The following is a 27,445-nucleotide window of genomic DNA, read 5'->3' as shown; positions in this document are numbered from 1 at the left end:
ATTTTATGATCAAAAGACTACCGGCAAGTCAAATATTGAATGATACTGTCGGCTTCTTTATTTGACTGCGTTGAGTGGTGGTAATTACCTGAAAATGGCTCCAGCTGTTCACCATTGAGCTTTGATTCTGAGTTTGGGTGGTTTTATTCCCTGAAAACACTTTTCTAAAGGTCCGCTGCATGTCCAACATGTATACCGGGCCTTTACAGCCAAAGTGGAAAAACGGGATAGTTGGTAGTTAATATTGAAAAAAAAAAAAAAAAATAAACCAGCAGCGCACTCTTGAAACATGAACATAGAAAGGAACAACAAAAAAGAAAATAAATATCAACACTGTGTTGTCGTTTCCTTCCTTGTCCATGCCTCAAGAGTGCGCTGCTGTTTCTTTCCCCAAGATTTTGCAGCCAATTTGCAGTTGTTTTGGTTTGGTGCCTCACGAAAACCAGGAATTGCTTCACCACATGGCACAAGAAATGAGGCTGTTTCCACCTGTAGTTTTTTTTTTAAACAGCTGAAGAACAAAGATGTACAGATACCTTATTTTTTACGCAGTGTTCCTGGGTCATTGATCTTTAAATGTATATTCAAAATATTGTTAATAATGCCTCTAAATATCGTGTCTTTTCTATCTAATTTTTGTCAACTCAGGACAAAAAAGGGAATTTTCAGATTTTTTGCGAGTTCCCTAATAAAGTTTTTGCTTTTTAACTTAATTTTTTGGAAAGAGCATTTCATTATGACAACACCCTTAGCAAGCCCCTCTCGCATACGGCCATGAGCGCAGACATCACAATCACTATCATATTCATTACTAAGTGTTACTATCACTAATAACACTATCATTATCTGTCACTATCTACCACTAACTAAAGTTCTTCACTGAAACTTTAAAGGTAAACAGAACTCATTGGAATCTCGCAAAGAAGTGTGACACTTCTCGTGGACGCACGCATGCACATATGCTCGTGAGCCTATTATAAAGGCTTTTTCCTTAATAGGGCATTGATTGCAATGCAAAAAGTAGTCATTGATGCGCTGCTCTCATCTAAAAGCAGGTAATCATTGTTCAATTTCCCATCAAATACCATATTCCCCCGCCCCAAGAAATATAGTCAGTTCAGGCGGAGGGTTCTAAGTCAGCAACGAAAGCATGCGGTCAGCCGCAATCATGACACCAGCTTTAAAATTGTTCACTTCAAAAGTTGTTTGCTGCTATCATGTGTGCCAATGATTTTGTGGCTGTAGTGGGCGCCGGCCCCAATCACGGCATGATAAAGTGAAAATACAGAAAACCAAGCTTGTGCAACCCAAATGGGCCTAGCAAGCCACTGTCAAGGCCACTGGCACTCTGCCAAGTTCACAGAAGCTAACCTCGAAAGATAAACACACCGTGATGTTATCGCTGCACAGCATCTTGGTGCACGGCCAAGAAATGCATTATTATCAGCGACGGTGCGAAATGGAGAATGGAGCGGTGCGCTCATGACTAACGCCTTTTTGGCAAATGTGAAAGATCGGTTGCAAATAAACATTGTAAATTTACAGGTTTCTTTGAGGCCAACATTTATCCGGTCCTATGAAGCTCCCTGGTGCCTGTTCGCACTATCTTTCAGTGTTCACAGCCGACGGTCAGCTGCAACGCGGCACAACGCAATGATGCACCGCGGGGTGCTGCACTTTCGTTTTCTGATCCACTAGCGCAGAGCAACAATGGAGGGCTCTCGCAGTGACCATCAAGGTGGTCGTGGCAAAACTTTATTAGCCAACAGATACAGGATAGGCATCAGTCGATTTACCTTGATGATGGCCAGGAGTCATTGGACCTGGGCAGTGTGTTCAGCCAACTGCATTAGACCTAGCTGAACCTAGGGTGTGAGCTTAACAGTAGTCTCCCAAAATTCTGTTTTTGTCTCTCGATCTGCCGTATTTACTTGCATAACGCTCGCATTGTTTTACTTATTTATAAGAAACTGCAGAAAAAGGCCCAAGCAGAAGGGGCATACAAGACGTAGAGTAAATGAAATACAAGCACAAGATACATGAACTGGAAGCAATAGTTCATGACCAGGGCACGAAAAGTAATAACGAATTGATGCGGTGATACAAAAACAAAAAGACGTAAGGATAACATCAATCATTTGATTGCAGCATACTGTCAATGGAGTCGAGCGATGAACAGTACGGGGAAAGAGCGATAATTTGAATAAGTTAGTCCTAGCAAAATATGGTGTTAGATATGGGTTAGGATCTAGAACAAGTTTGTGGTTTAGTAACAAATAGTGACAGCTCGTTAATTCGAACCTTGATAATTCGAACTACACTACTTGGTCCGGCCAAGCCCCATAGAGATCTGTGTATAAAAAAGCCCGTTAATTTGAACGCGAGTCGGTTTCGCTACGGATAATTCGAACTATGCGCCGCCGCGTCTGGGCGGTTTGGCGCACATCATGAGGCAGAAAAAAAAAAAAGTAAAGAAGCATCTGCGCGATACGAAGGCATAATTAGAGGCTGCGGACGTGCAAAATAAGGACAGAAGATGGAACCAGGTAAAACCATGACAGAGTGGGTAAAACATAAATGGTGCCATGACCGGCGCGGCGGCTGCCAACCTCCGTAGCTCGCAAATAAGTACTCTTAATTCCAGCCCTGTTAATTTGGAAATACTGATAAGTACTGTCGGCCAAGGTCCCAGCCAACGCCCATGAAAGGCTGTGATCTCGGACCGACACTATGGGATAAACTTCATTCTTTTTCTTTTGAGACAGCCATCCATCCTTCCACCCATCAGTCCTCAACTAAAGCATGCGAGTCAGCCGCAATGATGCCGGCTTTGGCTTTTAGCATCGTTCGCTTCAAAAGCCGCTTGCTGCTATTGCGGTAGACACCGCCCCGTCACTCAAGATAAAGCCAACGCACTTTGCCAAGTTCGCTTCCCCCCTCCCGCCCTCCCCATTACTGGAGCTAAAGTCAAAAGGTAAACACGCCGTTACCGCTGCTGCGCAGAATCTTGGCGCACTGCCAAGAAATATGTTGTAGACCGTGACTGCGCGAACCAGAGGGACAACGGAGGGACGCGCTAACGACTGACACTTTTTTTTTATTCGTAGGCACAAATCGGGGCTGGGTGGGTTCATTATGCGAGCGAGTCTGTTACGCCACTAAATAGGTATTTATCGTAATACAAAAGGTTCTTGTCAGTTTTTTCAACGCCATTCGATAATTCGAACTTTTTTCCCTGGTCCCGTGAAGTTCGAATTAACGAGCTATAAAAATTTCAGATGCAAAAACTTGCGCCTGGACTGCAGGGCTCTGATACCGTGATCATGCATTAGTTTTGAAACAGAGTCAGTGCGACTTTCGTGGAAAATTGATGCGAAGTTAGGGGGTACGTTAATTATCTGGGGAAAATTTTCGAGCAAACGTTTTGGAGCGCTAAAGGCAAATTTAAATAGGTAAGAATTGGGATTATTAGGCCAGCAATTGTGAATATAACCAAAACGTTACTTTCAAGCAGAACTTGCCTTTGTTATAAAAGTACAGGGTCGCAGGATTTTCCCCTTGGGGCACCTGTTCCACCAAACCGACACACAAGTAACTTTGGCATATTGGCAGCGTATGTGAAGTCCGAAAAATGAGCAATAAGCTGCACTGCATCCAAAATTTCGGTGGCTCTTATATATTGTCCTATGTCATCTTCGAAGTTCACAAGCAGCCTGGCACCGACTATGAAGAAATCTGGCACTGATCTCGAAAAAGTCGCTTGCTCTCGCGCGAGTTGTGTGTTCTGTTGAAGTGTCGCCGCCAGCTCAGTTACGCACTGCCCGGAATTCAAGGAACTGCTTTCGACAGCCCTTGACCCACAAGGCATTCCTGAGGTGACATCTAGTGGAGCTGCTGGGTACGGCCCATGCATCATACGCTCTCGGAAAACCATGAGCGCACCCCTCACTTTACCGGTTCGGCGGACATCCCGCCAGTGCACCGACTCCTCGACCTTAATCCTGAGTTCGTCCTGCTACCGGAGAACATTTCGAGCCTACCAGACACGCTGACCATGCAGACCATCTCGGTAGTGACTCGGGTAGTGCTGCAACAACCACGGGAGCCTCCTACCTTTCATGGCTTTCCGAGTGAAGATCCAGAAGACTAGATTGAGAGCTATGAAATAGTCGCGATTCTCAACAAATGGGATGAAACGCGACAAGGTCCGCTACGTATACTTCGCCTTGGAGGACGCTGCACAAATATGGTTCGAAAACAGGGAAGCATCAAAACCACCTGGGACATGTCCAAGACGAAACTGTTGAACACCTTCATGACCATGGTATGCAAGGAGAGGGCCGAGATGCTGCTTCAATCACAACACAACAGAGGGGATGACGAAAAATGCAGAACAGCAGCCGCAGATTCACATACTATCACGCAGTTGTCAAAAGCGTATGCGAATGAGGCGAGAGCAGATGACGCGACCACTCAGCGTCCAGCAGTGGCTCTACAGGGGCCTTCACATGTTTAACGTTTGTGCATTTAATTTATTGTAGATATCTGGTTCTGATGGTAGTACTGCGGTGAAACAAGCTTTCCAATGCCGGCAAGCTTTTCACGATCAGCAATATGGGAGCAGAATTATTGCAGTCAAAAATCGACAACTTTCGTGCACATTTTGTCTTTTTTTTTTTCTTTTTTTTGCTACCAGCGGTCAGAAAAACAATTTTTGTAGCGAGAGCTACATTGGCCACAGTCTCGCCATTTCGCCGTGCCTGTCCAAAGAAGAGGAAGAAGTAAAAGAAGAAGAGGAAGACAGATAACTCAGTAGCTGGTAGAGGCGAACGACAACTATAAGTTGCTAGGACAGAAGGCTCGTTCAAATGTTGTGACGGCGGTGTGCCCCTGATTTCGACTTAGAGACGATGTCGTACCATTAGAAGTCTTTTACACCTGAATGAGAATGGTCAATGACGAGAGGTAAGGGGTGCTCATACGTGCAGTGATTCCCCTATGGCATAAATAAAGCTGAAACCATAGAGTAAACTACTATATGCAAAAGCTATGTCTTTACTTTCAAGCCGAACCTAAGCGTAACCGTGCAGATTGCTCTCGCGTAACTCCAGATTTAACCACAAGCTAAACCACAGCTAAGTTTTTTTAGGCTCACTTATAGGCCTTGTAGATTCCGAATTTGATCTTTTCTAAAATCTGAATTTTCGCAATTTGATCCCCACGTCCCCTATATTTTTTCTGTTAAATAGTCTCGAAAGATTTGCACTGGGGGATTTTACTGCAGTCTTTGCAATGAAATTGCAATGAGCCCCGCGATACTGATAAATGCCGAGTTTTGACAGCAAAACCAAAGTAAGAACACACATCCCAGCAGTAGTGGTCTGCGATGGCTGACACCATTGTAAGCGTTCTCACCTGTGACCAGAGCCAGGCGCTCGATACCATCGAAATCGGCATGCTCGATGGCCATGACACCGGCATCGGCAAACAGCTGCTCTGGGTAGTTGTAGATGAGCTGGCGGTTGATGAACACGTTGATGTTGTGTTTCAGAATCTGCTCCACCTGCGTGCCAGGGCATAAAGGGAAAAGCCACTTCAATTAAGGGGGGACATTGATCTTAAAACTATATTTCTTAATTTTTGACCAAACTTGATAGAACATGGTATTCTGGTTCAGACTCTTGCAGTGATTTCAAATATGTCCAATTGGCCAAAAGATTGGCCAAAAGTTCGAAAAATAAATGAAATGAATTGTTCATAACTTGCAGGAACAAAGAAAAATAACCGCACACGAACACTTTGCTAGGTACTGGAAAGCATAAGTACAGGGAAACCTCGTTATAACGAACAGTTAAAAAATCTGAAAATAGTTCGCCCTATCCATAATTCGTAATATAAAATTTCGTACAAAATACATGCAAGAGCAACAAAATTCAATCAAAGAAGGCACAGAAACTCGGAGGGTGCCTACTTGGGTCACATCCATTTATTTACGCGCAAAGGACGGCATTATCGCGGCCTGCTTTTTTGTGTTGATCGCGTTCTGTATCACGCCCTGTTCCACAGACCGCAAACACTCAACAAGGGCAAACCCACTGCTCTCAATAGCACTGCAGTGGCGGTGCAGTAAATCCAATGCAGCAAGTGCTTCTTGTAAGTCGGAATGTTCTCATCGTCTGCAGGGTCAGCCTGAGCTTCGTCTGTGGGATGTTCAGAAACTTTCACAGTGATTTCTAAATATTCAACAATTCGTCAATTCGTTAAATGCGTGTTCGTTATATTGAGGTTTGACTGTAATACAGTACAACCTCGTTAATTCGAAGTCATCGGGACCGCGAGAAATCTTCGAATTAAGCGGGTTTTCGAATTAACCGAACACACCAAGAAATAAGACTTAGGCAAAAAAATTCGTTGCAGGAACGTGTTACCTTCATTCGGCATATTTTGAATTACTACTGAAAGTAATCAGAGATGCTGGTTTGCCGCGTCCGGTAGTTTGCGGCTCCTAAGGTCATGCTCTCAAGTTGGTCAAATAGACGAAACATCTCTGAACTTTCACCGCGGCACTCAACAAAACTGCGGATAACGTTCAGCGATCCGATAACTTCACCAAGAGCAGGTGCTCGGGGAGGCTCGTCGGTGTCGTCGTCGCTATCATTGCGCATGTTCGTACCAGCAGTGATCTCACTCTCCAAGTCAGAGTAGCCAGTCTGCTCTTCGCTCTCAATGTTGATATACTCGGCGAAGCCGACTGCGTTGGACTCATCCTCTGCGCAGAGCGCATTGATGTGGTCGCAATACTCTGCTTCTTCTTCGTCAAGAGTAGTAGTACATGGGTGGTCTGCATCGGCATCAACAGTGCTTTCACTAGAAAAACCAGCGTGTTCAAAACACCGCCTGATCAATGTGGGCTCCACTCGTTTCCAAGCGTACACCATGAGGCATATGGCTCCGAGGAGGTCGATGGAGTACTCCTTGCCATTGTCGTAGCAAAGGAGCATGCGCTTGAGCAGGTGGTACCGATAAATCTTCCTAGTGTGGTGAATGACGCCTTGGTCCATCGGCTGTGAGATCGAAGTGGTGTTCGGAGGTAAAAATACCATCCTGATGGCCTGGAGATGTGGGATGTCACCATGTGCCAGGCAGTTGTCGACGACAAATAGGACATTCCTGCCTGTGGCCGCGAACTTGCGGTCAAGTTGCCGCACGTACTCTTCAAATATTGCACCTGTCATCCAGGCTTTCTTATTGTGCCTGTAGACGAGTTCATCCTTTGGCGGCAGCCGCGCATTTTTGAAGCAGCGAGGCTTCCCCGTCTTCCCGACGACCAGTAGCGGCAGCTTGTGTTTACCGCACATGTTTGCGCCGAACAGCACAGTAATCCTGTCCTTGGCCTGTTTCCTACCCTTGATGGCGGTGTTCATCACTGCGAAGGTTTTGTTGGCAGCATCTTATAAAAAAGTGCAGCCTCGTCAAGGTTGTAAACGTCGTCTGCACCGTACTCGCTAAGCAGCGGCGCCAATGTGTGGTTTCTCCAATCCTCGACAACGCTCTCGTTAGTGCTGCCGCTCTAACCACAGACGGTGAGAAAGGTTAAATTACTGCGTTCTTTAAAACGGCAAAACCATCCATTGCTGAACTTAAATTCCTCGTGCCCAAGTTGTAGAGCTAGGAAAACCATCCATTGCTGTACTTAAATTCCTCGTGCCCAAGTTGTAGAGCTAGGTCGTTGGCCTTCTCCCGCAGTAGCGTTCCATTGACGGGAAGGTGGGCAGCGTTTGCTTTCTGCAGCCAGCGAAGCAGAGCAGCTTCCACATCTTGATACGTGGGAGCCCGCGCTCGTGACCGCTTCGAAGAATAGGTCTTGCCGTAAGCCTCTAGTATTTTTGACTTGTTGCTCAATATTGTGGACAACGTCGAGAGGGGCACGCCATGCCTTTTGGCCAACTCGGTCTTCGAACAAGCGCTCTTCCCTGCTTTCTGGATCAAGCAGAACTTCTGCTGCAGCGTTAAAGTCTTGCACTTTGGCATTTCTGCACTGCTACGGTCACAAAGCTAGCACTTCTGCACAGTCCCGCCCAAAAAAACAGCACAGTAGCCGGCCCCTAACCACAGCGCACAACACAAAGAAATGGTGCAGGCGAGACCGGCGCGGCGGTGGTGGTGGCGTACTTGCAGCGTCAGAGGCACGGGGGAAGAGTGGGCGAAGCACACCAAGGGATGGAGTGGGGGAGAGGTCACGTGATAAAAACCGGTATGCCCGCCGTGTTGCAGTGAAGCACGTCTTCTCCTCTGCAGGCAAGTGTTTTGGCGGTGCGCGAGGCACACTGTGGACCGATTTTTGTGCAGAGAGTGCTCCGGCTGGGGCGCTTCGCCTATAAATCATCACCATTACTATGTGGCTTTGCCTCGCGGCTCCGTAGGGCCGTCGTTTCGCCGGGTTTGCGGCGAAACATGGATCAGGCATTGCCGCATAGCAGTCCAAATTTTCGAATTAACCGGGCTGGCGCAAGCCGCCTGTTCGAATTATCCGGCCAAATTTACATTGGAAAATACGGGACCGCAGAAAACCTTCGAATTATCCGGGATTTCGAATTAACCGAGTTCGAATTATTGAGGTTGTACTGTACAATGTTAGGAGCACATTTTTGATAAACAGATATTATCGATGTTATAGCAGTTCAAAGTGCACTTTTCAAACGTGGGTGCCTTACTGTCTGATCTAAAGCAAAACTGAAAAACTTTTGAAACGTCAATTGTAAAATCTGTTCCTAACATTGTGTGCTTTGCCCTTTTAGCTACATACCACAACAAAAATTATTGTCCACCTTCATTGAAGGCAGAGATATCCCTTCCGCAAATGAACAAAGAGTCAATATTGGGTGCTTTGAGAAAAAAGAAAAAGAAGAGTTTAGCTCTCTTCTGAAGGGGGACTCCCCTCTTAGAACCATTTTTTTTTTATTTATGGACAGATTTGCACCAGTGTGCATTTTCACATGCTTATTCCAAAACTGCAAACTGTTTTTACCTAATGCAGGTAACTTTAAATATAACAACGAGAACTGGTCTTGTTTAGAGGAAGCATGGTTAGTAAACATTAGATCTTCAGGAGACAATTTCAATCCTTTTAAATGACCTAGAATCACAAAGGAGTGCAATAAAGCATAAATGAGCATTCTAGAATGATTTGGAAGAAAGTTATGGTTTATCAAACTTGGCAAAGAAAAAGGTCATTTAGTAACTGAGACAAATAATATTTGAAAAAAAAAAAAAAAAACTGGTTAAAAAGCAGTGATGCTGCAGAGCTTATGAGTTTATCTTTCTGGAAAAAGAAAAAAGAATTATAGCAATAAGCTGCTATAAAATCCGAGATATCATTCCTCTAAAATGGCGACTGTGCCTAGAATTAAATTTTAAGGAATCTACGAGAAATGTTTTTGGCATATTTCTGAATTACCAAGGCTAACAGCAAGTCGATAAAATGAGTTATGAGTGGTTGTTGGTGTGAATGCAATGTTTCCCGTCGAGATAATTGCCCCTGCAACTCCGAAGAAAATTTATTTCAGCAAGGTTTGCGATTCCGCATGCCGCATGTGACGCTGTTTTGCGACCGCCGCGCGTTAGCTTTACGGAGTGCTCAATCTATCACACCCTTGAAAACTGCGTAGGTATCGCTTTTTCATCTGCGTCGTCATGATTACGACGCTCGTACGCGGCAAGAATCGCTTCGAGGAAATCGTTCGGTCTCCTTTCTGCTAAGCCGAGCACCCCCAGCTAGGCCGTTATTGGCCCATCGCGGAGCGTCGGCGATTCGTCACGGATTGTAGATAACAGGATGCCACATTGCCGCATCACCGGTGCGCCTCTCTTCCTTCGCTTTTTGGCCAGTTTGACGCATGAACCTAAATATTCCACATTTTAGGCAGTGATCGACGACGGAACCGCTGAACCAGCTAGGCCGAACTGCACGACTTTTTCAAAATGGCGCCAGGCCACAAGCAGTCGACGCCGGCAGCTAACCAAAAGTTACCATTTGGGTCACATGTTTTCGGAGCCCAATAGCAGTGCACGTTTCGCGAAATTTTGTCCCTTTGGTTCCTGCTTCGGGTGTTCGCTCACGGGCGCCAACCGTGACAGGGGAATAGCCTGAATCACTATCTTTCAAACGAGACCAAAATGATGCCGGGGGAATGCATATTTCTTGATCTGCAGCCAATCAAAACTCGGCGCGATTTGACCTTTCAAGGGCCAAGCGTTCGGATTCGCAACTCTGGAATGCCGTAACGTGCGAAATAAGTGGTATTTTACAACCAAAATTTGCAGGTAGTTGCGGAAACGTCTCGGGACCGCGAAAATGAAGCAATCTGAAATCCGTTTTTTAGACCGATTTTCGGCTGCAAAGAGCCGTGCCCCCCGTTAATGATCATCAGCAAGAGTAGGGTTGAGCCGACCAACCCTGCTCCAGTTTTCAACAGAGTAAAAAAAAAGCTCACCATCCATCAAGATCTATCTACCAGTGAAACTGAAGGCATTTCACAGAACTTTCAACTCAACTATGACAGCTAACATAAAACTGAAATAGAATCACTCTATTCAACTGAAAGCTTGTGCATTTCCCACCCTTGTTCAATACTAGGCGATACACCCAGCAATGCAGAAAAAACTTAGGAGACAAACCAAAAGTTAGCAGTGCTGTCCAGACTCGCTTCCAAACAAAAAAAATGAGCTGCTGTTCCTTGGTCGTGCACTGCAGAACCTCCAGCTGTTTAGCGCAGATAAAGAGATACCCACCTTCTCCTTCATCTTGACCTTCTCAGCCAGCTCCATGTCGGCAATCTGGGCGATAGACTCAACGCGAACGCGGCTGCCGAACACTTTGACCTTGTCCGCATCCATGGGCGTGTTGGCAATGAGAATGCGGGCCTTCTCTACGCGCTTGGGTTGATGCACACCGGGCTTCTTGTCCAGCAGGAAGCCTGCGTAGCGAGTCGCACCACAAGGCAAATTAATTAAAAAGAACAGGCAGGCACAACTGCCAACCTGGCGAATGAACAAAAATTTGGAGACTTATTTGTGTCAACAGAGGAAGGGAAAGGGGGGGAGGGGGGGGGGGGGGGGTACGCCGCATTCACGTGTATAATGCAACATCTTCGCCTTTTCTTGACGCCACAAAGAACAGAAGTATAAGACTGCTAAAACTTCTGGGCTTTGATTCATGACTTCATGCACACGAGAATCCCTACAGTACACCATGCACCGCACCCAAGCAGCCTAGCTGGCCCTGAGCATATGCACAAGCGGCCGCAACAGTACACATAAAAGGCAACCAGCCACCCCCAGCTGTTTTAACTTTGGCTTGATTTGGTTTATCAGATGCTTAGCCAACAATGTTAGAGCTGCTGTTGATGGTAGCGCTGGCAATTCTGATGCAGCTGCAGATTGCGTGGTGTCAGTTTTGCAAAACCATTCTCGCGTGAGCCGGGGCAACTTTTTGGAATGTACAGGGCAGTGGCCGTACAATTGGGAAGCTCGGTCGAAAATTGAAAGGATTGGAAAGTATGGACAGGTGATGATTGGTGGGATGTCCCAACGAAAATGCTGAGCATTTAGACTTTCATTCCCCTTTGTGTGACAAGATGAATCGCGCACTGGCCTTTATAGCCACTTTTGTTGCACACGCTCGGCTCACCGCACATCTCCGGTGCTTTGCATGCCGCTTACAGCAGGTCCCTCTCCCATGGAACCCACGCAGAGAACTGCTGTGTACTACCCCAATCGAATTGATGGCAACTGGCTGAAAAGGTACAAATTGTCAGTGCTAAAGGGATGTGACTTGGCTATTCAATAATGATAAAAAAATTCACCTTCGGCCAGGAAGGAGTCTGTGAGGTTGCCACCCAGCTTCTTGAGGATCTGGATGGCGTCCAGGTTGCCTGAGCCCTTGAGCCGCATGACAGCGTCCACAGCGAGCTGGGCAAAGAACTCCTTGTGCTGGGCCAGGATCTTGGAGCCCAGCGTGGTGCGAGCGATGTTCAGCACGTCCTCCCGGAAATGAGCCTCATCAGCGCTGCGCAGAAACAACCATCCTCCATGATGACACGATGCTATAATGGTGGCCAAATGCCACAGACCCTGGCCCTAACAGACTCGTTAAAAAAAAAAAAAAAAAAAAAAAAAAAAGAAAGAAAAAAGAAAGAGCACAAGCGTGGTCTTGGAGAGACAAAGAAATAAAGCCGTGCCTTGCCAAGCAACAAAGCGAAGTGCATTGTTCACAAAAAACAACCAGTTCCCTCTGAATTCCAACAGCTCAGGCTAACAAATACAAAAGGACAATAATATTAATAAAAAAATACTTTTTGCTACTTGATCTGCAGTATTACAATCCGCTAAAACAAACGATACTTCAGCGAAATATTTCCTATTCCCAGTCACCTCACCATAGAAACTAATCGAACAAATTTCTTGCCACAACAAACCATTTTTGGGACGTGTTTCCGCTTCAATGAAATTTTTGCTAATCGAGGTTGGATTTAAATATGTATTCCGCAATAAAATAAGAGTATCGCTGTCGACATGTGCACTTCTGTAGGTCCACACTGCTTTTTCTTGAATCAATTGTGCCGCTACTGGCTCACCCGTTCACAGACACATAAAAGACTGCCACTGCCTGGTAGGGATGACAACTAAGGCTTGCAACAAAGCGCACATGTAACTGCAGCCGTTTGCTTCCGAGCCAGAGCCGCAATTAATTATCTTGTAGCACCACTATCTGCAGTCTTATTGACGCCCACGATAATAACACGGCGATGTAACTGCTCACTGAGTATGATATCGCACAAAGGCGCTCGGCAAAAAAAAAAAAGCAGAACCAGCACTCACAGGCACCTTTGTAAACGAATTATGTTTATTGACGGTGTGGTCCAATCTGACTTTTTTCGGGCTAATTTCGGCACAATTAAATTTTCCAGGAGCCTCATCAGCTTCGTTGTGAAAGGTTAAACTGTACAATATATGTTACTAATACACTTATATGTACATATGTGATATGGTTTGGTTTTGTTTTTAGGGTTTAATATCCCAAAGCAACCCAGACTATGAGAGAGGCCGAAGTGGAGGACTCCAGAAATATTGACCACCTGGGGTTCTGGGGATGTGCTGTTGGCAATGGAGTTGGCAATTTCCACTAACTAAGCAGTAACTAGAAAACAGTAAACACAAAGGGTTCATTGTGCTAAGAGTAGCCCTTGCAACAATATGAAGCTTTCAAGTATGTGGTTGGTGGTTTGTGGGGTTTAACGTCACAAAGCAACTCAGGCTATGAGAGACGCCGTAGTGGAGGACTCCGGAAATTTCGACCACCTGGGGTTCTTTAACGTGCACTGACATCGCACAACACACGGGTGCCTTGCTGTTCGCCTCCATCGAAAAGCGGCCGCCGAGGCCGGGATTCAATCCCGCGTCCTTGGGAACAGTAGTCGAGCGCCGTAACCGCTGCGCCACCCCGGCGGGGTACTTTCAAGTATGTGCTCTTTAATGCAGGTTTGTAGGAGGCATTGAAACTTCATAATACCATGTACATTTGCATAATGAACACACTTTTTACTGACACTTCTGTCCTTGCCATGTTCATCCCACAACCCCCCTTATCACCACAAGAGTTAAGGTCAGAAGATGAACACGCCGCCAAGAAATGCACTGTAGACTGTGACGATGATGGCGTAAACTGAGCAGCATAAGTAGGGGGTGGGCTCATTATGTAAGTGGGCTTATTACACTAGTAAATATGATATCCAGAAGTTCGGTACACGGATGTTTGTTAGAGGTTGAACCATACAAATGATAAGCCAGGTTACTGATAAGCTTGTCTATTGCTACTTTTCTGCATGTGGAACCCCATCCGAACCTCTCTACAAAGAACATGTGTCCATGTGATCGCATGCTGAACCATCTACAGTCAAATCTCGATATAACGAATCCCGCGGGACCGCGAAAAATCATTCGTTATTTTGAAATATCGTTGTAATGAAAAATCTGCGATTATAAGCCAGTGGTCAAACCTAGGTATGAAAATGACGTACCTTGGCAGTAGGCACGTGTGTAGACAAGCAAAACCTCAAGAGAAAAGGTTGCACTAACTCCAAAGCTGGTTTATTTGAAGAAATCCATTATTTTCTTCTGCCACGTGCAGCAAACACGACCGCGCACTACATTACACCACTACAGCACATACACCTTCCGCTTTCCGGAACACCTCATCGCGTGCGTGATTGCACCGAGCGATGAAAGTACGGACTTTGTCCATGTGCAAAAACATCGGAGTTTTTTTATGACCCCATCTTCAATGCTCCCTGAGCTTTGAAAATCTTGTCTCGGTCTTTCATAATGATCGCGGCAGTCGATGGGGCAATGCTAGTTGTCTGTAGAGGCCGAATCGCTTTTTCCCTGCGTCGATTTCTTGCAGTGAAAGCAGCTGCGTTCATATCTTCTTGGCACTTCGCTGGCTAATATCATCGCCAATCTCGCACAAACTTTGCAATATCGCAATAAGATAATCAGCGGCAAAAAAAATTAAAAAAAAATTAAAAAAAAAAAACCGTCCCGCACGGGCGAACGCACGAACGACCGAGTCGCGTACGGCACACAACACAGGAAGGAAAAAAAAAAACGCAGGCAGCTAGGCCTGCTGGCTACTGCGTAATAAACCATAGCTTCATGGTGGCGCTAGGAACTGGTCCTAGATGTCCTGATGATGATAGCTACAGCCCACGGACCATTCACACAGAAACGGCGGTTTCTGTTTCGTTTCACGCGAGAGTTGCAAGCTGCGGTGCTGTTAATTTTAGCCAAATTCGTAATACTGATGTTCCAAAATTATAGAACAAGAAATAAAATACGTTCGTTATTCTGAAATATACGCTATTTTGAAATTCATAATTCTGAAATAGTTTTACATTGAAAACATGGCAAATCTGCCGGGGATTCTTAAAAAATTCGTTAATTTGAAAAGTTCGTTAATGTGGTGTTCGTAGTAACGAGATTTCACTGTAGTAGGTGCAGAAACTAGCATCAGTGACCAACAGGCATGTGACCAACATATGATTAAACCGTCACCTTGCCATGCCGCAATGTACGAACATCAGTGAATGTTTGCTCAAAATCGGACTTCGTTTTAATGAGGTTTGACTATATTTCACTATCCCCCTTGAGTTCAACATATGTGGGTGCCAGTGATGTGCAGGTCAAGCACACACCCCCCCACTGGTTTATCCAAGGCTTGCAAGCAAAAAAAAAAAAAAAAAAAAAAAAAAAAAAAAAAAAAAAAAACACATGCACCTGTGGTCTTCGGCAAAGCTCTCCAAAGCCTGGCGGGCCACGGCGGTTGCCTGGCGCCAGCCAGCAATAACAGTCTGCGGGTGGATCTTCATTGTGACCAGCCGCTCGGCCTCTTTGAGCAGCTCAGCCGCGAGCACAGTCACAGAGGTCGTGCCATCCCCAACCTCATCATCCTGCACCTTGGAGATGTCTGCACATAAACACAAGGGACAGATAAATAATTAAGGAACAATTAGAACGCAAGAAAACTCCTTGGTCCTAATTAAACAGTTTATTACACAATAAATTTCAGTGCTGAAGTAAAGGAAAACAGTCGGTTCTGCACTCCTGAGCATCAAACAGAAGCGAACTAGACACATTACATGTAGGAGACAGCCAGATTAAAGGTCCACGGAAACGGCCCCCAAGAAACCACTGATAAACGTGTTCAGTGTGTAGAACACATCCTTTTGAGCATTAACGCAAAGTATAACTCTGGAACATAGCCAGCGATTTATTATTAATTTTTAAAAACAGCGTTTTCTGAAATTCATGGGCAGAGAGATTGTCGCTTGGCAGTGTCGCATGGAACTATTTCCTAGTCCCGTGACGTCACGGGTCGGTTGACTGGCAAGGCTTGCTAGAAGCTGCCATTCACTGCGGTCACTGCAACCAGGACGTCACGGACACACTTCCGGTAGCTGCGAAAGTCGTCTGCTCGTGCGCTGCTCGAACTCTGTGCGGGCTGTTACACAGCTCGCCGCCCTTATCGGTTAGGTGGCCATTGCCCATTAAGTGCAACAACCGAAGCGATGCAGGGATCGGCAGAACGAAGCTGCATTTACAAATATCTTATTTATATAACGTGGTTTTAGGAGTATCGGAGTGTCGTCCGACGAGGCGTCAACAGCATGGTCAAGCACTGCACGATGGCAGCACCTCCTCGACCGCCGTAAACACCGCTGTTGTGGCCCCTCCTCCCGCCGTTCGCGAACGACACGGGGGATCGTTAGCACCGATGTCCGAAATAAAGCGTGCTAAAATTTGTTGGCGTCTGGAATACTGAGCCGAATATCAAGTATGAAGCCCTCGTGACGATCACTGACCAGCAGCAAATTGCTGGTAAGAGCGATAGCCGTGATACAAGCTAGTTTCTGCTCAAGCCAGCTGCCGCTGGTGCATTTCGGCTGATCCGATCTGCTCGTACTAGCTCTGCGATTATGCGTCAGCAGAGTTAATCCTATAATTATTTTACTATGGCAGGATAGGAATGACTATAAGGCAGTTTCATAAGTAGACGATTTACGACAGTGTTGATCATGTTCCAAAGCGTCGACCGCCGCGGCTTCGAGGCGAAACAATGTAGGCCTAGCGACGACTAGGGACGGTCACAAACGGCGCCGGCGTTCGCCGCGCTCGCACGTTCCACCCCCGCGGTAATTGTGTAACGTACCTCAGCCTGCTCGCGGCATCCCGTGCTGCAAGCGTTGCAAACTCGTGTACTTTCATAGCTAAGGCCGCGTATTTTTTGACGATCTGCTCAGCAACAAGTCGTTCAAACGATACTGTAGGCAAGATAAGGCTTCAGTACGCAGTCGCTGCGCTGTCGGCCGTAATCGAAGACGTCGGGCGGCACCATAATCTATACATCGATTTTTAAACGTGATACAGTGGGCAAATGAATAACTTTGTGAAGCAGACCCGCTCGTACGTTTCGCGCACTCGGGCGCCGACGAGTAGCTTCCGTCAACAGACGCCGTCATAATCTCGGTTAATGCCGCAAACCGAGGTCGTCAAGCTCGGTTTGCGATAACCGCGGTTAGTGGTGCAACCATGGTTCAGTCCGCCGTGCAACATAGGATAACCACGGGTTTGCGGTTACACTAACCGTCGCTGCGCGAACTGGCGAACTCCTCAGGCGTGTGCGAGCGAGGACGGGTTGGCGCGAGTACGCCAGCGAGCGAGCGCGCGGCAACCGGAAGTTTGTCGAAGTGACGTATGTCTGGGCGGAGCTTTGAAATTGCTTGTATTCTTTGTTTTTTTATGGCTCCCTTCGGCGTACGAGTTGAGAGGGAAAATTGGAAGGGTCATTTTTAATCGCCGATATCTCTGGTGTTGCAGAAGCTAGATCGAAAACTTTTGCGGGAGAATGATGGGTGGTTCAATAACTATCAGTGTTATGGCGTTGTTTACCCTTCTTTGTGACCCCTTTCTGGGGACCTTTAAGAAAGATGGAAGAACATTGCCCAGTGATTTGTGACAAGAGCGTAGTGTCGTTACTGACTCATCCAAGTTTTCACCCGTGTAAATCATGCAAAGATGAGGGTCAGAGCATCTTCTGAGAAACAATGCATGTCGGAAGGTTAGCGCAAGAAAACAAGAACAACAGACACACTGAAGACAGGGCAGAGCTCTACGAGCAACTAAGGTTTTATTGCAAGAAACAGCCGCTTAAATACAGCGGCTTTTCCCAACAACCAAAGGAAATGCAACATGAATGCTTAATCATATAGCCAAGTTAGCTCCTCTGCTTAGTGGTGAAAGTGACCTTTTTAGTGATGCTGCTTTATAAGAAACTTTCTCTCTTTAGCTGTCAGTGAAACGGAGGGGGTGCTGAGGCACGAACTACCACATTTTTTAATTAAAACGGCCTCTACTATTTCCTTCCCAAGCTGAGAGTTAGCTCTGCTCAAAACTGCAGTGCTTTGAAGTGTAGGAGCGCAGCCCTCGCATTCCCGAATGTGATCAATCATATTACCGCCTCTCATTCTTTCCAGATCTCTGGCACGCTCCCTCAGCCTCTCGTTAAGCCATCTTCCAGTTTAGCCTATGTAACTTTTGCTACAAGCCAGCGGTATAGAATAAATCACCCTTCGGTGGCATTCAAAGAAGCGCTGTTGGCGTCGCTTGGAGACTGTTTTTGCTGTGAAGCTGAGAACAGAACTGTCAGGTCTACCCTGTTTCCGATTTTCTTTAGGCTCCCATGAAAATATGGGATAACAGCCACCTTCAGCCTCTCTATGCCTTTTTCAATCAGCTTGTTTGCTGGTCCGCTTAACTTTATAAGGGGGCTTTAGGCAACTGACACCAGCAGTGAAGGCCGATATCCTGTTCTTGAAACACACTGCACCTGATTGTGAAGCTGTCAGCCACCTTATGCGGACACAATCTTTTGAGAGCGCTATTGAAACACGACAACGCAATGCCTCTTTTGATCAACTTGGAGTGCGCAGACTGGAAAGGGAGCAAGGGTTTGCTGCCTCTGGCTTCAAAGATCTGGCAGGTATGGCTGTCTGAAAAATGTAACCCTAGATCAAAGAACTTAAGATTATTCCCTGGCAATTCATGTGCCATCACTAATGGGTCAAGGCACTTAAGAGGAGGTCAAAAGATGCTCGTTTACACTAGCAGAAACAGATTCCTTGCCGCAATCAATAAAAACCATATAATCAACAAATCTGAACACTTTTAGTTTTGAAAGCGGTCTCGGAGTACTTCGTTATGTGCACCTAAGAAGATGCACAGAGAGCTGGTGCTAGGCACGAACTGATGCAGATTCTTTTTTTCTGAATGATTACAGAGTTGTTCCACTGAGCATGCGTGGATCTCAGATACATGAACAGTAGCCCAATGGATTCATCTACAGATACGCCACATGTATTTTGAAAACCCTGTTGTCCCTGCCCTTCCAGCAATTCATGTACCAACTAGCCTGCAAGAATGCTTTCGCAGTGTAGGACAGAAGAGAGAAAGCATTGAGCCACCCAGTCATGTACAGTCTTTGCAAAAAGTAACCAAGTAGCCCAGCCGGCCAGAGGAGCAAGTGCTAGGCTGAGCAGCGGCGTGGCGGTCACCATCGGTGGCCACTGCTCCCCAGCTGCGAGTGTTGTTTACTGACGCAAGGCTCAAGTAAGCGCATAGCACATCCGGCGTCCGATTTCGTGCCAGCAGAGCGCTGTGCTTGTCATGAAGGGCGCTGTGCACAGCAAAACTCGCTCAACGCTCATTTTGGGCTGGTGCCCTGAAGCAGTGCTCTTCGTTAGGATGCCTTGCGTGCTAAATCCCATTACAGAGCTCCCGCAGATGAAGCGATTTGAAAAGTGGTTGTTTTTGTCTCGTTTGGAATGTTAGCACAGGGAGATAGGTCACGATAAAAACCTCGGCATGGTTTTTCTTGCGATTCCTAGTCTTCGATGATGACACTTCATTAAGCTGGAGAGAAACAAGAACGAGGTAATATTTTCCACTGTTTCAAGTGCGGCCATTCCTGTCCATGTAATGAGATGAATCTGCCAATGCCATATGTGCCACCACTTGTTAACGCACAGAAGTGTGCAATGATTTTCTTGATTGTTAACCATAATTGAATGCCGGAAATCTGAGCAGAGCTTGTAACTACTCAAAAATAAAATAGCGAATGAGTGATGTAAATGTTCCCTTGCATATGATCCCCCAAGAGTGCCTTGCTATAGGAGGGTGCTTACAAAGAAGTTTTTTTTTCTATTTGCATTGAAACTGCCTCTGAAGCTTTGCACTTAAAGGTTCCATTCCAGCATCTTATTTACAGAGCTACTGATGCACCACTCTGCCAATGGGCACTAAACCACCAATCAAATCGCTAGGTAATAACAAGAAATGCAAAAAAAGTTTGCAGTCCGATTGCCGCGTGTCTGGTTTTCGCGTCATTTCCAGAACATATTGTGTTTAGGTCGATCGCATGATGTTCCCAGAAAAAAAAAAAAAAAAAAGAGAGAGAGAGAGAGAGGAGGGGGGGGGGGGGGGGGCAACATATGTTCGAGGTGTGAAGATGATATTTTAATGCTGTTCACTTATTAAATGAACAGATTGACCGCAAGCTAACACTTGAACGTAATTACTAACGCAGAAAACACTACGCGCTTTTTGTACGTTACCAAATAGCAGGAAATATGGCATGAAGCAAGAGGGGAACTTGAAACAGCTGAAAATTTTCTCTTCTGCTTAACGGAGCATCACAGCAAATCCTGTCAGGGTCAAAACAGACAGCTAAAAACTGCAGGACAAGCACATAGAGTTTGGGAAATTAATTCCCCACCTTGACGAGCACGTTGAGCATTCCACTTTCATCGACCGTCCTACTCACTGGCACGCCGAAGTTGATGGATGCCTGGTTGACATTCCCCATTTGAGAGAGAATAAATTCTGTCATGACGCAGACCTATCACAAACTTGTGGAAGTCCACTACTTTTTCTTCGTATCAAGGAGGCAGTCGCTGACAAAGTGACGTGTGCCTCCTCAAGCACAGTCTGTTGTGCCACATGGAACAGGTCACCCATTACTCGCCTTTAAAGCGGTGCTCGCAATGCCGTGCTAACTGGCTGTGGCTCGCGCATGCCTCCTAAACATTTTGTGCAAAACGACACAGCCTTCCTTTTGCAGGTCCCGGATATATTCTAGGACCTGTTCTTCCACATGAGAAAACTTTCTGGTCTTCGGCCCTCTAAACATATGCTGATCCCAATTTGTAGCGCACAGTTTGTCCTGTTGCTTCCACCAGTAACACACGCGAACTTCATTTATTCCAAGATGCCTACCGGCAACACGCTTCCCGTGCTCAACTGCATACTCCACAGCCTCTACTGTGTAAACCTTATTACAGGTCTCGCGGGAATATAGGTTGACCCCTTAGCGTAAAGTGGGAAAAATGTGGAGAAGTGCATACATTTACAACATCGGCTGTGCTACGATCTCACTCCAAACTTTCAGGAGCATCATCAGAATACGACTTTTAGCTGCTCACCATATCCCAGAAAACATCTCTAGTTCCATTAAGCGTGTTGCTTACACAGCATTTCTTGAAAGTTTGCATGCGAACAGCTGACCTTGTCCACGGCACCGCACGCTTTTTTCTGAAATGCCGAACTGTCGCTGAGAAAACGGCCATGTTCCCTTCTGCAAAGATCACTTTCTTTGGAAAGCCGCTGTAAACTGCCCCCACATGCCGTTATTCATTGCTAAAGAGGCATTTTATACTCACATACGTCGAGCAAAAGAGCACACGCGAAGGTATGTGCGCTTGGGACGGAAAAAAAGATGCCAGCAACTGCAGGATGTCGATACGGTTTTGGCTGCCCATTCATGAGCAGGCACGCCACTTGTTGCCAGACTGTGCCTCAAATTCTGCTAAAGATTGCTATATAAGACAAGGGGCAACTTTAGCTTGCTTCTTTTGAGAAAAAATCTCAACCTATATTACAGTTTATACGATAACTTGAAACCAGCAGCATATCTAACATTGCGGCCCATCATCCAAACGAGCAACTTGCAGTGCTGTCACGGAACGGTAATGTCTGCCGGAAAAATGTAAGACTTGAGCCTGGCTACCATCTAGCATTGTTCTGATTGGCTGTCCGTACGCTCCCACCACCAGCTCCATTGGCCACCTTAAATTTTTGCATTAGCGAAAAGCGACCACGGAAGAGGTCAGTGTAATAAAGAAAAATGTGCTAGCGTGAGAAGCCGCCGTGTAGCTGGTGCTGCTTTTTTCATGGCATCAGTCAGGTCGAGTGAAGTAGAAAAGCTACACCAAGACCGTTCATGGGACTGCAAGGGATCAAAGTTGGTTGTGCGTTTATTACACAGGATATAAGAAAAGACTGACAGCTAAAGTTGAGGGTGCGTCCATTATGCGAGTAAATACGGTAGCGGTCCAGTGCTCCATCTAATGTCTGCCTCAAAACAGGTTTGGCCAACATGGTGAAGGCATCGGTGCTGTGCACAGAAAAGCAAATTGGCAAGCGACGGCATTCCAGGCCAACCACGCTACCACTGTTCACATTACTACACTGAACTGTAACACTACTAAAGCTGTTGAAAAAGAAAAGAAAATAGCACTGTTGCCCCGCTTACACAACGTAATTCTGCTAGAAAAGCAGCAGACGGCCTCTACATTTTGACAGACGAAACACATGACTGTTTTTGGCTTGCGAAGGCTGTGCCATCCGCAGATGAGGAGCCAATGACATAGTCTGCTCGCGGACTACAGCGATTCCATTCGTTTTGTGCACTGGCCTTTAGTGTCGCAGATTGACCTCTGCTTGTGCACCCACCACCCTCGCCCCTTTTATTACTGAAATCTCGCACAGCGGGCGAGCTAGAAGCTAAACCGCACATCTGGTCACCCAGCTATCCTGCAACACTCTTGGCTCGGTCCCAGCACTGACACTTACCAACCAAGATCTTAGCAGCTGGGTTATCGACGCCCACTGCCTTCAGGATGGTGGCTCCATCGTTGGTGACTTCGACCTTGCCCTCCTGACGACCCTGGCATAGGAGAATTTTGTCCTGAAATGCAAGATGGAAGAAGTAACTATGAATGGCAATATATCCCGTAACTGCAGGCAGGCAGCATAGCGCCCTTTCTGGAAGGATACAGAGAAACTCAGTTATGCCATGTGTAGCTTGCTATCACCAACACGTCTACTACCGACTGTGGAGCTTTGTTTTGCTTTTTTTTTTCTATCAATGGACGTGTTGACCTTCATATACAAAAAATAACATTTAAATGTCCCTAGTATGAATCCAGTTTAAAGCGGGTTTGACACCAGTAATGGGAAGTCCAGGTTTTAGAGAGGTTTGCTCTCACGATAAACGAGCGTGAAAGCGAAAGAACCCTTGTGTCGCGTTGACAGTCTTCCCTGCAGACTCATTTACCATGAATATATACCTACTAGCCCAAGTAGTCACGTTAACCCTTGCTTCTGTCCAAACCTGGGTAACCCCTCTTAGGCACTTCATATTTAAAATACCCTTGATATGTTTTACCGAGGTGTTGTAATATACAAACAGTATGACCTTGACATGTCGTATGAAAGCACTAAGCGAAACAAATGGCAATAGTTCTTTTTTTTATACTTAAGCAAAGAGCATAGGCCGAATAAATTATTTCCTGGCTGGTTTATGCTGCTTAGCTCATTAGAAGAACGCCTTTTTATTGTGTTTTAGAATAAAGACGTGCACTAGTTAAATGTGTGTCACACAGCTGTAATGCAACTTTTCCTCACCATGCCTTTGGGTCCCAACGTGCTCTTCATGAGGTCACCTATGGCAATGGCCCCCACAAACGACGAGAGCCGTGCAGTCTCTGCTTTCTCTTCCTCAGCCTCACCCTTAAGGATCCGCACAGCGTTCAGGTTGTCCATGTATGCCATTGTGAGTCTGCAAAGGGTGCAGCAAGTTTCCTCCCCATTACCAATCCAATTTGTTTGGATGCCAGACAGAACATCACGCGACACTATGTTGTGAATTCGCAGTAGCCTATCCATGGTCAGAGCCCATGTGGACATGAAGAAGTTGGTGCGTCATTGCGCTAGGTGCGCTGCAGCAGATAAATAGGGATTTGCAACATAACGTTGACTCTCAATGACTCAAAATTAAGGAAACGAAAATTTGTTCCATCCGCGTGAAGTCTGAATGATTAGAACTTTAGAAAAATGCATGCACAAACAAATGAACCAATCCTCAATTTGAACGAGTTTTATCGAGTTTAATGTAACTAAAAAGAACTAAGCGTCTGGTAACCAATTTCAATTTCTGGTGTAATCCCAATACAATGGACCAATGGCACGGATAGCTTGCATGTGCAGCCAAGACAAGTCAGGTGCACATGCAATGGCTGACAGTGCCATCGTTATTTACCGTTTCAGTTCTGGAACTGCACCTCTGAAAGCAGCCACGATCTTTGCACCTAGGCAGTGAGATGGCGCTGAAGTCAAATTTGCGCTACGTTGGCTACGCACTGATATGGCAGCGCTACTGACACTGCAGTAGCTGCGCACATTTATTTGGTGTTATTTTATCCAAATACCATGTTTTTCTCCGAATGTTTGTACAGTCTCGGCTGTACTGCACATGTTACCCTGCAGTTCAGCATGGGCGTCGGCACAGTCCATGAATTACTAATCGACGACCTAAAAGCAGCATGCACTGCCTGACGTTATTTCTAGAGCGCAAAATTTTGAGAACGATCACACAGAAGGCAGGTAGGGTCTTTTACTTATCTTCTTTAAAATAGTTTGAAACTGAGTAACCATATTCCAGTGTGTTTTGAGCCATAATATTCCAGCAGGCACCGGCATAACTAGAGGAGGAGACACTTCTCTCCGCCTACCAATGGCAGTTTCTCCTGCAACTGGGAGGGACCGGTACCCCGGTGAGACCTTCTGGTAAGGGAATGTTGTTAAATTCTATAAATATGCAATCACCGAAGTGGTCAAAACCTAGCGGGTGGCATATGGTTACTCAGGCGTGATGCAGTTCCTGGCATGTCCTAATCATCTATTGTACTTGTCAAAAATGTAAGAAAGCAGCAAAGTTACACGCATTGCCACTACACAAAGAGATGTGCTGCTGAAGATATCGAGTAAATCAGCTGAGTAAAATTTAATCCACTGTTGGAAAAAAAGTTAGCATTTTATGGTTGCCTAGCGATCGGCAGCTCTGGATGAAAATGGGCACTGACCATAAGATGATTTTTTTTCCAAGGCAGGAATGAAAATGGGCACTGACCATAAGATGATTTTTCTTCCAAGGCAGGAATATTACCAAGAGCTAGTGCTGGGTTCCGCAGAAGTCATGAGATGCGGAATATCTGCCTGCGGACAACTGGTGTCGGCATTGCCCGTATGGACCTGACAATCCCTTCATTAAGAGATGTAGAGGAGATTGTGCAGGCTTTGTAAACTATGCAAGGCATGTTGGACCTCTAGCAGTGGAGGGACTGTCTCCCACAAAGAGGGCAATTAACTGAATTATGGAGAAATGTGGTGTAAAGTGTTTGAAAATGGCAAAGGCTCTGAAAAGAAAAAAGTGTACTATATTAACCCATGAAAAAAGTGCACCTTGGGGCTCCTCATTTGACGAAGAGGCTGGCTGATTCATGCCGCTTTAGTCAGTAGCAGCAAAAACAAAAACAAATTAGCCAACTCAGGGAAGAGGTGAAGAAAGCGCCAAAAGCTCTCATGAAAGCATACAAGGCCTGTCAGGTTAGGATATATGACAGTGAAAGGGGATGTGTCGATCCTTTGTATTGCCCAAAGTCCTTTAATTGACTTAAGTCTGGGGTTCAGACGACATTGACGACAGAGGCTTCACATTTATGCCTCGGACAATTTTTTTTGAGTGGCATGTGTCTTATTGCTAAAACAATAATGATGAAGAAGACCTTCATTTAGATGGAATGCGATGAAATAGGAGCGAGCACAACGAGCACGCACACACTTCCAAGGCAATGCACCTTGATCACGTTGGATAATTAAAAATTAGGGGCACATTAAGCTCCGCTGTCAAGACTCATACAAACGATGTTTTTCACTTTATTTTTTTTGTTTGATTTTTAACGCTGAAATTTAGCATTCTTCCACCTTTAAAACCGCTTATTCCTATTTTTACTATTTTTAATTCTCATTTCTTTAATTTACCATTCAAGTTTGTCTAACTCGGCATCGTCTATCTTAAAATAATCAGTCATCAATCCCTAAAACTACGAATTACCACAGTAGGATTTTTTTACGTAGGTCCCGATTATTTCCGACCCACAGTGCGTATTACTACTACTACGCCAACGACTTTTCGACCAAAGGAATCATATAACCTATTGCTTAACGACTAACGCGACCGGCAACATTGAACCACCCTTAAAGGGACATTGTGGCGGTTTTCAAATGTGCTAATACTCTAGAATTTTTAAGTAGGTTATTTGTTGATCCTGCCTGTGAAGTTATTTTTTTTCCTACTGTGCATAAAACACCTGTGCAATTGCAGACTGAAAGCGCTCAATTCAAATCTTCCACGCGACTGCTACAGAGGAGGAAAGCAGAGAGGGAAATCTCGCTTCTCCGTGCGCTGTGACGTCACTTTGAGGAGCAGGAGGCATTCAAAGCCACCTGAGAGAGCTTATGTGGTGCGCTGCGTACATACAAAACATGTCAATTTCTTGTTGTGCACCTGACACAACACAGCTCTGCATGTGGGCTATGCCAAAAAGGCATGGCTGAACCATGAAGCGGTTCCTTCCAGTTCCTTGCACAAATGAGTTGTGCCAGTCGCCATTCCCTAGAACCGCGTTTATTTGATTTGAAGGAAGAAAAGGGAGGTAACGGCTTGCACTTCTCACTGCAGTTCCACTACTTTCCAACTGTTCAGGTCTTATTTGCATGTGAACCGTCATATTTATCTGTTCCCGGAGTGCAATCTCGCGATGGGACGGGCAGACAGCATCAGTACGTGGCTGTACTTGCGCCTTTCTTTTTGTGTGCGCAAAGGTACGCAGAACGGATTCTGTGCTAAACATCGACCAACTCCCCAGCAGCGCGCGCTGATGATCCTTTGTGAATGAGCAGATGTTTAAGGAGTGTGTAAGAAGAGCCCACTGTTATGTCACAGCTAGATTGTGACGGCATTGAGAGATGTGGAATGTGGGTTTGTGGGGTTTAACGTCCCAAAGCAACCCAGGCTATGAGAGACGCCGTAGTAGAGGACTCCTGAAATTTGACCACCTGGGGATCTTTAACGTGCTCTGGCATCGCACAGCACACAAGCACCTTGCTTTTCGCCTCCATCGAAAAGCAGCCGTCGAGGCCGGGATTGGATCCCGCATCCTTGGGAACAGTAGTTGAGCGCCAGTCCTTTCTACCATAGAATGTGTCTGATATGATTGTGGAACCCCTACGAGAGCGTTACTAGAAGATAAAGCATGCACAGCTCAGCCAAGTATGGACGCATTTAGGTATGCAGCGTACAGAGAGAGGTTTCCTTCGATGCCTCCAAGCAAACAATTATCGAAGCTGTTCATATACAGTCTCGTGATTTTACTTAGTCCTGTCTTGTTCAGGGATGCAAATGGAAGAAAGGAAACAGACAAGGCTCTTGCAAGAAGACACATTTCAGAACATGGTCTTCTTATGAAGGTATGGGAGCAGTGGAGCTGCAGCTTGGCTTTCAACATACATCAGCCATCAACTCACTAAATTTTATATTGTGAGCGCACGATAAAAGGGAAAGGTTCTCTACATCTGCTAAATGTCCCAAAACTCAAGCCCGATTCTGCGCATGTTTGTTTGACTTGGTCTCCAGAACAATAGCTCTGTCAATGCC

At 45.8% G+C, this 27,445-nt stretch overlaps 1 protein-coding gene across 2 annotated transcripts in view; it reads right to left on the bottom strand.

Annotated features, from left to right (window-relative positions):
• Nucleotides 1-27,445, bottom strand: part of CCT2 (chaperonin containing TCP1 subunit 2) — a 41,032-nt gene that overhangs the window by 11,424 nt on the left and 2,163 nt on the right. For both annotated transcript variants that reach the window (XM_084583862.1, XM_084583861.1), the window contains exons 2-7: nt 23,356-23,509; nt 22,522-22,636; nt 15,334-15,523; nt 11,865-12,067; nt 10,792-10,976; nt 5,416-5,563 (exon numbers count right to left, since the gene is read on the bottom strand). In XM_084583862.1, coding sequence (XP_084439988.1) covers nt 5,416-5,563; nt 10,792-10,976; nt 11,865-12,067; nt 15,334-15,523; nt 22,522-22,636; nt 23,356-23,502 — 988 coding nt within the window. In that variant the 5' untranslated portion in view covers nt 23,503-23,509. The remainder of the gene's footprint in view (nt 1-5,415; nt 5,564-10,791; nt 10,977-11,864; nt 12,068-15,333; nt 15,524-22,521; nt 22,637-23,355; nt 23,510-27,445) is intronic.

The sequence above is a fragment of the Amblyomma maculatum genome, chromosome 11 (assembly GCF_055883805.1).
Source record: "Amblyomma maculatum isolate TAMU_Amacu chromosome 11, ASM5588380v1, whole genome shotgun sequence".
Taxonomy (NCBI): Eukaryota; Metazoa; Arthropoda; class Arachnida; order Ixodida; family Ixodidae; genus Amblyomma; species Amblyomma maculatum.
The sequence above is the reverse complement of the archived record's forward strand: the minus strand, read 5'-3'. Positions and strand labels throughout refer to the sequence as shown.